This window comes from Schistocerca americana, chromosome 5 (genome assembly GCF_021461395.2).
Source record: "Schistocerca americana isolate TAMUIC-IGC-003095 chromosome 5, iqSchAmer2.1, whole genome shotgun sequence".
Taxonomy (NCBI): domain Eukaryota; kingdom Metazoa; phylum Arthropoda; class Insecta; order Orthoptera; family Acrididae; genus Schistocerca; species Schistocerca americana.
Window position 1 is genome coordinate 559,424,067 of NC_060123.1, and position 14,286 is coordinate 559,438,352.

A 14,286-nucleotide genomic window follows, 5' to 3' on the forward strand; every position below is an offset into this window, starting at 1 on the left:
ACAGTTTTCCAGTTATGTAGGGTCCAACCAATATTGTCATGAGTCCAGTAGAGGCGTTGCAGGCGATGTCGTGCTGTTGGCAAAGGCACTCGCGTCGGTCGTCTGCTGCCACAGCCCATTAACGCCACATTTCGCCGCACTGTCCTAACGGATACGTTCGTCTGTCGTACGTCCCACACTGATTCCTGCGGCTATTTCGCGCACTGTCGCTTGTCTGTTAGCACCGACAACTGTACGCAAACGCCTCTGGTCTCTGTCGTTAAATGAAGGCCGTCGGCCACTGCGTCGTCTGTGGTGAGAAGTTATGGCTGAAATTTGTCATTCTCGGCACACTCTTGACTCTATGGATCTCGGGGTATTGAATTACCTAAAGATTTCCGAAACAGAATATCCCAAACGTGTAGCTCCAACTACCAGTCCGCGTTCAAAGTACGAGGGGCATTTGAAAAGTCCGTGCAAAGTCCGAGAGATGGCACCACCGGCGCGTATTGAGGTCATTTTTAGTTAGTAGCATCTTTGGAAAGAACGCACACCAAGTCTCAGCCATATTGGTCTATTTCTTTGTGTTTGGCATTCGTGTGAATCGAGGAAGTAGAGTGATTGTCAAAAAAATGGACGAAGAAGAACTTTGTGTGGTGATTAAAACATTACTTTACGAAAGGCAAAACACCTCAGGAGACTAAAGAGAAGCTTGATAAACATTACGGTGACTCTGCACCTTCGATTAGAACAGTTTATCAGTGGTTTAAAAACTTACGGAGTGGCCATATCGGCACAAGTGATGCTGAACGTACTGGACGCCCTGTGGAGGTTACGACTCCAGAAATAATTAATGGATGACAGAAGAGTTAAGGTGCATGAGATTGCTAGTGCTGTGGGCATTTCGAATGAACGAATATTTTGCATAAACATTTGGACATGAGAAAGCTATCCGCAAGATGGGTTCCGCGACTGCTCACGCTTGACCAAAAACGGACTCGTGTAAAGTGTTGCAAGGATGGTTTGCAGCTGTTCAGGGAGAATCCGCATGGCTTTAAGCGTCGTTTCGTCACTGTGGATGAAGCATGGATACATTACTATACTCCTGAGACCAAACAACAATCTAAACAATGGGTTACCAAGGGAGAATCTGCACCAAAAAAGGCGAAGACCAGTCCTTCGGCTGGAAAGGTTATGGCGAGTCTTTTGGGATTCGGAAGGGATAATCCTCATCGACTATCCGGAAAAGGGTAAAACGTTTACAGATGCATATTATTTATCGTTATTGGACCGTTTGAAAACCGAGCTGCAAGAAAAACGCCAGCCATTGGACCGCAAAAAAGTCCTTTTCCATCACAACAATGCACCAGCACACACCTCACCAGTTGTGGTCGCAAAATTAATGGAAATATGACTCCGTCTCGTTTCATATCCCCCCTATTCTCCAGACTTGGCTCCCTCCGACTACTGTTTGCTCCCCAATTAGAAGAAATGGCTGGTGGGACAAAGATTTTATTCAAACGAGGTGACTGCAGCAACTAATAGCTATTTTGCAGACTTGGACAATTTCTATTATTCGGAAGGTATCAACAAATTAGAACAGCGTTGGACGAAGTGTATAAGACTAAAAGGAGACTATGTCGAAAATTAAAAAGAGGTTTACCCCAAACATGTAAGTAATTTTTTATTTTTGCACGGACTTTTCAAACGCTTGTCGTATGTTAATTCCCGTCGTGCGGCCATAACCACGTCGGCAACCTTTTCACATGAATCGCTTGAGTATAAATGACAGCTCCTCCAATACACTATCTTTTATACCTCGTGTACGCGATACTATTGCCATCTGTACATGTGCATATCACTATCACATGACTTTTGTCACCTCAGTTTAAACGCATGGATGAGGTATCGAATATATTGCTTCCCCCTACTTATACCTCCCGAGGAGATCACGAATGTAAAATTAGAGAGATTCGAGCGCGTACGGAGGCTTTCAGACAGTCGTTCTTCCCGCGACCCATACGCGACTGGAACAGAAAAGGGAGGTAATGACCGTGGCACGTAGAGTGCCCTCCGCCACACACCGTTGGGTGGCTTGCGGAGTATAAATGTAGATGTAGATGTAGATCCTTTGAAACATAAGTTCACGACATCTTGTCAACAGAGACGAATGATGCCAAGTAAGTGCGGCATGGCATCCGACGTTAGCGGCAGTGCGACTGGAGTGCGACCACAAACAACCATCCAGCCAGCAAGAGGCGGCACGATAGCCTACACGGAGTACCCGCTACCCTCACTACTACAGCTGCACCGCCCTACCCTCTCGGTATTCCACTAACATAAATATCAATGTATCCGCATGTCCACTAATATAAATATCAAAGTATCCGCATATCTCGACACTTCGCCAGAAGATGATGAGTATAACACTCGTCGAAACGTCACGGTATTTTAAACTACGACACCCGTCTCGATACCCGAGAAGTTTTCTCCAACAGTATACGCCGAAAGAGCCTATATTCACGTATCTTCTTGCGTACGCATCAGCGCCGTCAGCGATCGCTTTCGACTAAAAGACATTTCAACATCCGTGTATATCTCTAATCAAAACCTAAAAACAATTTTACATCTGAGTCACCATTTTTGAGTCTACTGAAATTTCGCACAAAGTGGCATTCACTGACATTCATATCACATACGCAAACATTGGTAACCAATCGAATCCTCACAACTGACGCTTAATCCGCCTTCCAAAATGTGTTCCCTACTTACATTGTAAATGAGAAACATTCTAAAGCCGGCCGGAGTGGCCGTGCGGTTCTAGGCGCTACAATCTGGAACCGAGCGACCGCTACGGTCGCAGGTTCGAATCCTGCCTCGGGCATGGATGTGTGTGATGTCCTTAACTTAGTTAGGTTTAATAAGTTCTAAGTTCTAGGCGACTGATGACCTCAGAAGTTAAGTCGCATAGTGCTCAGAGCCATTTGAACCATTTTTGAACATTCTAAACATAACATCAAAACAAAACTTAATTACTACTAAGGATATCAGGCTTCTGTCTGCCAGTGGGCCAGAAATGCGTAAAGGATACTTCTGTCTTTTGTGTAACAAGCTGACTAGTTTATCTTTGAAACCGCAAAATGTTAATATCTCCTCTAAATTTGGCAGCAACCGACATTTTTCTTCTAAATGCAATGTATTCCAGCTGTCCGTGATGCTTCCTAGCGAGTGTTGGCTATTTTTAAGGTGCGTTGGTAACTTCAATGACCCATTCTCTTGATCATTATGTTCTTTGGACCTTATTTTAAAGCTTCTTCACGTATGACCCACATACCTGATCACAATCTTATTTCATAGCCAGCCGTTGTGACCGAACGGTTCTAGGCGCTTCAGTCCGGAACCGCACTGCTGCTACGGTCGCAGGTTCAAATCCTGCCTCGGGCATGGATGTCTGTGATGTCCTTTGATTAGTTAGGTTTAAGTAGTTCTAAGTTCTAGAGGACTGATGACCTCAGATGTTAACCTGTGCTGATTTTATGTTTCAGCTTTTACATCCCTGAAACAAGCTGTGTTTTGAAATTAAATAAATCTTACATTTGGACAATTGGTGCATCGTAAACTCCGTACTGATGCTTCCGTATTGTTTTTAACCAGCCATTGCCTTGCTCAAATACGAGTTTTAACAAAGTCGTATTCTTGCCTTTTGAGTTTCGTGCGGTTGTAAGCTCCCCACTATGTGTTTTTGTATGAAATTTAGTTCAGATTTACCTCCCAGTACGTATTACCAAAACTATTCAGCTACTAACTGTAACCCCGTATGCTAATCTTTGGCTAAACAGAACCGAATTTGAATTGAACTGTAGCTAGTCTGAATACAACTTATCTTTGTATTAAATGCGCACTAAAGTGAAACAATTATCTGGCCCTAATAAAAATTTCGACTTACATTGACATTGACGTACATTCATAATATTGTTGTAGATTTCTCGAAAGCACAGCAGCAAACAACAAAGAGGCTAAGCTAGACTTCTATTTTTAAATAAAATTTGCAAACAATATTCAAACTGTTGCATACAATATGATGCAATGTGGTAATGCGTAACGATAAACATTCTTTAAACAGTGGGAAGGAAAGAGAAACTATTCCTATAAAGTGATATACCAAGACAACGATTTTAGAATGAAGTACGTATTCAGGAAGACAGAGAAAAATTTCGCGTGATCTTCACATATAACATTGGTCTGAACAGTACTATGCTTAAAAAAGTGAACAATGATTTGAAAAGGGTACAATGTTAACAGAGAATTTCTATAAAACCAAACGGCTTAATCATTTGATATCTTAATCCATGACTCAGGGAAGTGGGGTGGTCTTTCTCTCAACTGTGAGTAAGTTAACAAAGACAACTAGTGGACAATAATCAATCCGAAAAGCAACTAGCACAGGGCTACAGTGTCACCTCAGACTTCTACAACTACATCTACATCTACATGGTTACTCTGCAATTCACCCTTAAGTGCCTGGCAAAGGGTTCATCGAACCATTTTCATACTACTTCTCTACCATTCCACTATCGAATGGTGCGTGGGAAAAAGGAACACCTAAATATTTCCGTTCGTGCTCTGATTTCTCTTATTTTATTATGATGATCATTTCTCCTCAAGTAGGTGGGTGTCAACAAAATATTTTTGCATTCGGAAGAGAAAGTTGGTGATTGATATTTCGTAAATAGATCTCGCCGCAAAGAAAACCGCCTTTGTTTCAGTGACTGCCACCCCAACTTGCGTATCATATCAGTGACAATCTCACCCCTATTGCACGATAACACGTAATGTGCTACCCTTCTTTGCACTTTTTCGATATCCTCCGTCAGTCCTACCTGCTAAGGATCCCATACTGCGCAGCAATATTCCAGCAGTGGACGGACAAGTGTAATGTAGGCTGTCGCTTTAGTGGGTCTGTTGCATCTTCTAAGGGTTCTGCCAACAAAGCGCAATCTTTGTTTCGCCTTCCCCACAATATTATCTATGTGGTCTTTCCAATTTAAGTTGTTCGTAATTGTAATTGCTAGGTGTTTAGTCGAATTGACAGCCCTTAGATTTGTGCGATTTATCGCATACGCAAATTTATCGGATTTCTTTTAGTACCAATGTGGATGACATCGCACTTTTCTTTGTTTAGGGCTAGTTGCCACTTTTCGCACCATACAGAAATTCTCTCTAGATCATTTTGTAATTGGAATTGATCGACTGATGATTTTACGAGACGGTAAATTACTGCGTCATCTGATAACAGTCTAAGAGGGCTGCTCAGATTATCACCTAAATCATTTATATAAATCAGATCAGCAGAGTGCCTATGACACTACCTTGCGGAATGCCAAATATCTTTTCTGTTCTACTCGATGATTTACCATCCATCACTACGAAGTGTGACCTCTCTGAGAGGAAATCACGAATCCAGTCACACAACTGAGACGATACTCCATATGCACGCAATTTGATTAATAGTCGATTGTGAGGAACGGTATCAAACTCATTCTGGAAATCTAGGAATATGGAATCGATCTGAGACAGAACTCATTACTTGTCGACAACACTCATTACTTCATGGGAATGTGTTGCACAAAGAACGATATTTTCTGAATCCGTGTTGGTTATGTATCAATAAGTCATTTTCTTCAAGGTGATTCATAATGTTCGAGTACAGTATATGCTCCAAAATCGTACTGCAAAGTGAGGTCAGTGATATGGGTCTGTAATTCAATGGGTTACTCCTACTTCCTCTCTTGAATGTTGGTGTGGTCTGTGCTACTTTCCAGTCTTTAGGAACAGATCTTTCGTCAAGTGAACGGCTGTATATGATTGCTAAGAAAGGCGCTATTGTGTCTACGTACTCTGAAAGGAACCTGATTGGTATACCATCTGGACCGGAAGACTTGCCTTTCATAAGTGATTTCAGTTGTTTCGCAACACCTAAGATATCTACTTTTATGTCACTCATGCTTGTAGCTGTTCTGGTTTCGAATTCTGGAATATTTACTTCGTCTTCTTTCGTGAAGGGATTACGGAAAACAATATTTTGTAACTCAGCTTTAGTGATACCATAATCGGTAACATTTCCATCGCTATCGCGCAGTGAAGGTATTGACTGGTTTTTTTTTTTTTTTTTTTTTTTTTTTTGCCACTGGTGTACGTCTTCTTTTCAAAAATAATATTATTCAAAATTTATATTATTTTCGCCTTCCAATATATACATCGTATTCATCTTTGCCGTCCCTTACGATATATGTTTTTTCAGCTAACAGATACAATTACAAGTCAACACATCACTACTGAATACGCGCATCACCTACGACTTTTCAATTAAGAATGTATCAGATTGCGCAGAGGTGAAGACTGTGCCACACAACAAGACCAAAGTCTGTTTAACAGTAACATAGCTTGCTCTCTCTCCGATTTGCACATCGATAACATACAAAAATCAAAACGACATGCCTACCTTACACGGTATCGTATCTTACTGTACATGTTGACCTCTACGTTGGCAGAGCTATCCGACGGAGACTTGGCGGCTCAGGCTGTGCTGTTCTTCGCGGCGGGCTTCGAGACGTCGTCGACGACGATGAGCTACGCGCTGTACGAGCTGGCCCTCAACCCGGAGGTGCAGCGGCGGCTCCACCAGGAGGTGGACGAAACCCTGCAGAGGACGGGCGGCCGCTTCACGTACGACGCCGTCATGGGGATGCCCTACCTCGACAAGGTCGTCTCAGGTCAGTGCTGTAGCTCCACCAGTCAAGGACACAGGATACAGCACGCACTTCCCCAGTTTACGACAGTCCATTAACCCATTTATTCAGCATTTTACCGTATGCCTTTATGTGTTAGTAAGATACTCTGCACTTAGCGCACAATCATGAGGCAAATCAAATCATAAATAATAATAAGAATACTTCTTTGCGTGCCATATTCCAGGCGGCGCTTCATTGTTGCTTAAGCACACCCTGGTGGTTCTTTGTGCCCCTCTTTTGCTGAATAGCATTTCTTATACAGATTGCATGGAATACAAATAATACTTAGTTTCAGGAAGATCCTAGATTCATGGACAGTCAACCAACAGTTTGTAGGTGGAGATCCGTGACAGTGTTTGGCAAACGAATTCGTCGCGTATTCAATTGACTGGACACGTTGTAAACCATTACTATCCGACGGTGCCGGACAGCGTCGGCTACAATCTGAACGGTGTTAAAGACTCCTGTGGTTGTTACCTTCTTGCAATCCTTTTTGTTTAATATAGTGGCGTCGTTAGTGGCCAGTCATAATTTTTGGTATGCTACCGTACGTGTCTTGATACTTTTCCTGGGTTCTTATTTCATGATTGTCACATTCGGTGTATCAGTAATTATCGTCGAGGTTGGCGTAGTGGTCATGTACATTTTGTCAGTGTGTATCCTATCACACAAGTTGATGTATTGTTTTTAGTGTGTAGGTATCGAAATTAATCGGGATGAAAAAATTCCTTCATGTCGATATAATTTCGATTTGTTAGGTCTATAATAAACGATTTGCGACGCAGAAATGAAACTATTGTGGTGACGTTTCCGCACCCGAATTTTCTGCCCACAAAACTCGGATGTTGATGTAGGACACAGACGAATTTTGTTTTTTCTCGTTTGTCTTGATTTTGTCATTTGCAATGAGGTACCAGTGCTATCTTCCGAAAATTGGTAGATATGCATTTTATGGATGTTTCTGCTTATGATATTTTATTTCAACAACGGCCACTGCTCTTCGACACGATTTCTCTTATTAGAATCATTAAAGATTTCATACAAGTTACAGTTTTTTAACGGTTTCTGCGAGTTGTTGAGCTTGTATAGGTAGCTAGATCGTAAGTAGTATAGCCCGATGTCACGGGAAACTGACCATAACGGTGCTATGTTCTACATCTACATCTACACGAATTTTCAGAGGACTCCAAATGGCCTGGTTTTCATCTAGGCCGGCCGATGTGCCCGAGCGGTTCTAGGCGCTACTGGAACCGCACGACCGCTACTGTCGCAGGTTCGAATCCTGCCTCGGGCATGGATGTGTGTGATGTCCTTAGCTTCGATAGGTCTAAGATGTTGTAAGTTCTATGGGACTGATGACCTCAGATGTTAAGTCCCTTAGTGCTCAGAGCCATTTGAACCATTTTATCAAACTCGACTTCTGTGTTCCGCTATCGCATGTTCGTGAGATTGAAACAACACTTCGCTACAGGCATTGTTAGTGTCGTATTTTAATACGAATTAGTTATTTCTCGTTAGAAACCACCTAAGAGCTCGCTGGATGCTTTCGAAGAGATGGTCCGAGACTGGCAGTATCTGGGTTCGGTAGCATGACTTGTTAGCGACAGTGTCTGCACCGTTTGTACACGATCTGATAGCGTACCTATTAATGCACTTCCATGTGTGGTGTGTCCACGCTTTGACTTTATGATAGCTTGAACTCTGTTGGGGATACTTTCAACGAAGTGTTTCAATGTTCGTGGAGGAATGGCAGTCCATTCTTCCTCCAAAGCCGAAACCAGAGGTGGTAGTCACGTTGGAAGCTGAAATCTGGAGCGAAGTCGACATTCTAACCCATCCCAAAAGTGTACCGTTGGGGTCAGGTCGGAACTCTGGACAGGCAAGTATATTTCAGGAACGTTATTGTCCACAAACCATTGTCTCGCATGTGCTGCTTTACAAAAGAAAGCATTGTTATTCTTATACAAACAATTATCGTCTCTGAACAGTTCCTCAACTGTATGTAGTACATAGTGACGTAAAATAAGTTTGTGTCCTTCCGTATTTAGCGTTTACTTAAGCTCAATAAGGGAACCACACCCCAACCGCGAAAAACTCCGATATCGTAACGCCACCTCCTTCGTATATCACTGTTGGAAGTACGCTGCTAGCAAGTAGCGTCCTCCAGGCATTCCACGAATCCAAACCATTCTAGAAGATGGCTGCAGGGTATAGCGTGACGCACCACTCCAAATCGCTCGTTTCTAATCATCCTGCAAAACAGCGACAGGGTCACGCAACTATCTGAAGTTGAATAGCCATAATGCAACCTTTTCTCCAAAGTAGACCAGAAACGCTCAATAATACACTACTGGCCATTAAAATTGCTACACCAAGAAGAAATGCAGATGATAAACGGGTATTCATTGGACAAATATTTTATACTAGAACTGACATGTGATTACATTTTCACACAATTTGGGTGCATAGATCCTGAGAAATCAGTACCCAGAACAACCACCTCTGGCCGCAATAACGGCATTGATACACCTGGGCGTTGAGTCAAGCAGAGCTTGGATGGCGTGTACAGGTACAGCTGCCCATGCAGCTTCAACACGATACCATAGTTCAACAAGAGTAGTGACTGGAGTATTGCGTCAGGCCAGTTGCTCGGCCACCATTGACCAGACGTTTTCAATTGGTGAGAGATCTGGAGAATGTGCTGGCCAGGGCACCAGTCGAACATTTTCTGTATCCAGAAAGGCCCGTTCAGGACCTGCAACACGCGGTCGTGCATTCGTGAATTATCCTGCTGAAATGTACGGTTTCGCAGGGATCGAATGAAGGGTAGAGCCACGGGACGTAACACATCTGAAATATAATGTCCACAGTTCAGAGTGCCGTCAGTGCGAACAAGAGGTGACCGAGACGTGTAGCCAATGGCACCCCATGCCATCACGCCAGGTGATACGCCAGTATGGCGATGACGAATACACGCATCCAATGTGCATTCACCGCGATGTCGCCAAACACGGATGCGACCATCATGAGTACACCATCGCAGGCGCTCCTGTCTGTGATGCAGCGTCAAGGGTAACCGCAGCCATGGTCTCCGAGTTGATAGTCCATACTGCTGCAAACGTCGTCGAACTGTTCGTGCAGATGGTTGTTGTCTTGTAAACGTCCCCATCTGTTGACTCAGGGATCGAGACGTGGCTGCACGATCCGTTACAGCCATGCGGATAAGATGCCTGTCATCTCGACTGCTAGTGATACAAGGCCGTTGGGATCCAGCGCGGCGTTTTGTATTACCCTCTTGAACCCACCGATTCCATATTCTGCAACAGTCATTGGATCTCGACCAACGCGAGCAGGAATGTCGCGATACGATAAACCGCAATCGCGATAGGCTACAATCCGACCTTTATCAAAGTCGGAAACGTGACGGTACGCATTTCTCCTCCTTACACGAGGCATCACAAAAACGTTTCACCAGGCAACGCCGGTCAACTGCTGTTTGTGTATGAGAAATCGGTGGGAAACTTTTCTCATGTCAGCACGTTGTAGGTGTCGCCACCGGCGCTAACCTTGTGTGAATGCTCTGAAAAGCTAATCATTCGCATATCACAGCATCTTCTTCCTGTCGGTTAAATTTCGAGTCTGTAGCACGTCATCTTCGTGTTGTAGCAATTTTAATGGACAGTAGTGTATTAAGATCTGGTCGCGGTAGTGGCCAGGGGAGATGCGACAACTGATCCACGTGTTCACAAAACCAGTACTGGATTATGAGAGCGGTGAGAACAGGCGCCGTATCATCCTGGTACGTCGCGTCACCATTGGGGAACAAACATTGTATCATGGGATTGACCCGATCAGCCAAAATAGTCACGTAATCCTTAGCAGTAAGAGACCTTTCGCAGAACCCACGTGGCTTATGGAATACCACGATATGACAGCCCAAGCCATCACCGAACCCGCGCCAAGTTTCACTCTTGGGACGCAAACTCTGCCAGAAGTTGAAAGAAGACACATACTAGTCGATGACTTTCTTCCACTACTCCATAGTCAAAGTTTTATGGCTTCGGCATCATGTTTTTCCGTCATGGGTAATTGCATCACTGATGAGTAATTTTGGAACTCCTAATTGCCCTGCAATTCCCAGGTTATGGAGCTCCCTTCGTGTTGTTTTGGTGTTGCATAGGATCGCGAGTCCGACATTCATTTCTGCAGTGAGTTTTGCAGCTGTCATCCCCTTATTTCTCGTCACAGTCCTCTTCAATGAGCGTCTGCCATGATCACTGAGCAAAACGCTTCCATCAGCGTTGCGACTTTGCTTTTCCTTATGCGGTGTAAATCTTCGATACGGTGCCTCTTGAAACTCCAGACACTTCGGGGACCTTCGTACGGAAGCAGCCATCGTACGAGGACCAGCAGTTTGCCCACATTCGAATTCACTTAAGCTCCGACAAAACGCACACACAACTGCACAGAACTCTGTTCTGGCCACTTATGACACTTGAAACGTATTGAGGTCATTGCACAGATGTCGTTCGCGGCCAGACAGAACTACACAACCTGCAGGCTTGGTTAGCATTCGGATTTATGTTCAAGTACTCATTTTTCGCGGTTTTTGCATACTTTTGTCCAAACCCTGTGTGTAATCCACATTCGCGATGCAGGAGCATGTCCTGCGTGCGATGAGCAACCCAAGTATTTCATTCCCAAGTTAACGAGCAAGAGCTGCACGGCAATGGCATTCCGATCCCTCACCATTCACAACTTTCTGAGACTCAATGGACGGGTAACGTATGCATTACGTATAGTATTAGCTTTAACGTTTCTGCTGCGATACTGTGGCTGGCTATCTGTTCCACCGGTTCCGTTTGCAGTTTCTCGTTACCTTGCACCAGAAATCTTTCCTTTAAATTCATGTGATTAGTACCCGTTTCTACATTACGCTACTTGTTGTTATGAATCAGAAAAGTATTTAGTCCCTGTACCTCCGTTGCTCACTCTGCCGCCGGCCGGTGTGGCTGTGCGTTTCTAGGCGCTTCAGTCTGGAACTGCGTGACCGCTACGGTCGCAGGTTCGAATCCTGCCTCGGGCATGGATGTGAATGACGTCTTTAGGTTAGTTAGGTTTAATTAGTTCTAAGTTCTAGGCGACTGATGACCTCAGAAGTTAAGTCGCATAGTGCTCAGAGCCATTTGAACCATTTGAACTCACTCTGCCTCTGAATGAGGAAGAAGATGACAAAAATAATGCTGACGAAGGACACTGTCGTTTTAGCTGTCGAAGAGCTTAGACGTATATTTGATATTTAATTTGTCTGCCTACAGAGATTCTTGAAGGTATTTAACTAGCTCGCGAAAGACCATACACATATTTTCAAACACCAGTAGTAGGTGAGAAATCAAGGAATATATCCTATTTCACGTCCTTATGTATCGCGCCCTTGGGGACTGGGAAGACAAAGTAAGACTGATTATAAAACTGTAATACAAGGTACAATGCCCTGCACTTCACACTGGTTTGCAGGATTTGAATATAGATTTACGAGTAGATGTAGATATAATGTAGTGCATATTTCCGGTATTTTACTGAATATCTGAGTCATTTTAGTGCGTATTTAAACTATTTTAGCACATACATACATGGATAGTTTGGTTATTTTTAGTGCATATGAAGCGGCTCTCTTCGTGTGATAGCATTAGGTGCCGCCACTGCAGATGTATGCAAACCATACATGAGTGTACATCCTCATTGCCTGGAAACAACAGTACATACATATTAAAATCTTCGTTATATCACGTTTTCTTTTCAGCTCGTGAAAGAATACTTTTCACCACGTTTCCACAATTGGTCAAATGCGACAAAAATACCATTTTCCAGTGGCAACAGCAATCACAGTTTTTTTACTTAAATGTAAGGCACACGAAAAAACAAACGTACGTGCAAAGGGGGAAGACAAGAGAGGAAACACTCTCAGTCGTCATAGGAAAAGTAATCTTAAACGTAAGACTTGTATCGTGTACATAAGTGAAAACATATTCCAAGAGGCTACCGAGACAACTACATTCCTGGATGGAGCCCTAGATGTCAAGAATTGTATGACGTATTTAAAACGACTCGAGACACCAAGGTAGCAGATGAATTGATTTCGGCCCTAGATTCAGCTAGGCAAAGGAAATGGATGGAACTAACTGAAAACATGTCTTTCCAACACTCGAGTAAGAAAGCTTGGAATTTATTAAGAAAGCTTGGCAGTGCCACAAAAGTTAATATCTTATCAGACAAATTAAATCCTAACAAAATAGCAGCCAGGATTGTTAATATAACAAGAACACCAAGCAACAACAACAACAAACAGAAAGCCAAAGAAATAAAATATGAGCTAAAGTCTAAAATGTCTCAAGCACAGCCCTCTGAATTTGCACAGAAAATCTCTGCAGCCGAAGTTGTTTCAGCCCTAGGTACTCTGAAATCTAGTAAAGCGGCTGGTTGTGATGGTATATACCCGGAGTTCCTTAAACATGCTGGCCAAGGTGCAGTGCAGTGGCTAACTGCACTGTTTAATGAAATTCTCGCAACAGGAAGACTGCCAAATCTTTTTAAGAAAACTAAAATAATTGCCATCCTGAAACCGTCAAAATCTGGTAACAAACCTGAAGACTATAGACCCATTGCACTTCTAAGTGTCTGCTATAAACTGCTGGAGAGAGTACTCTATAATAGAATTGCACCAACTATCCTGAAACACATTCCTGTAGAACAGGCTGGCTTCAGACGAGACCGCAGTTGTAGCTGTCAAGTGCTAGCGTTGGCAACATACATAGAGAAGGGCTTCGAAGACCTGAAGAAAACAATGGCCGTGTTTATTGGCCTAACATCAGCATATGATACAGTGTGGCGGAAAGGCATGCTTCTTAAGTTCTTAAGAATAATTCCATGTGAAAGAATTGCACAACTACTCAATAACATGCTGTCCAACAGGAAATTCCAAGTTCACCTAAAAGGTCAAGTAAGCAAGGTATACAATTTAAATGACGGACTACCACAAGGATCAGTATTGGCCCCCCTACTTTTCAATTTATATGCCGCTGACTTGCCAGAAACGAAAGCAAGAACATTTATCTATGCTGATGACATAGCCTTGGTGACGCAGACTAACGATTTTACAACTTCAGAAATGACTCTCACTCAGGATCTGCGAATTCTAGACGAATTTTTTAATGGATGGTGACTCAAAGTAAACAGAAATAAAACTGAATCCTCCACCTTCCATCTGAGTAATAGGCATGCTCGCTATAAACCGCAAATTTCCTTTAGAATCAGTTGCTGTTGTATAACCCATTCCCAAAATATCTCGGCGTGACCTTGGATCGTTCGCTAACATATAGAAAACATCTAACTGAAACAGCTTTAAAAATGAGAACCAGAAACAATATATTACACAAACTCTCGGGAAGAAGCTGGGGAGCTAAGGCATCAGTACTCAAAACAACTGCCCTCTCACTTGTATACTCTGTTGGGGAAT

General features: G+C 43.2%; 1 protein-coding gene across 1 annotated transcript in view; it reads left to right on the top strand.

Annotated features, from left to right (window-relative positions):
* The window catches only part of LOC124616177 (cytochrome P450 6k1-like), an 82,688-nt gene that overhangs the window by 44,184 nt on the left and 24,218 nt on the right, over nt 1–14,286 (top strand). Inside the window, exon 6 of the mRNA XM_047144463.1 lies at nt 6,531–6,752. Coding sequence (XP_047000419.1) covers nt 6,531–6,752 — 222 coding nt within the window. The remainder of the gene's footprint in view (nt 1–6,530; nt 6,753–14,286) is intronic.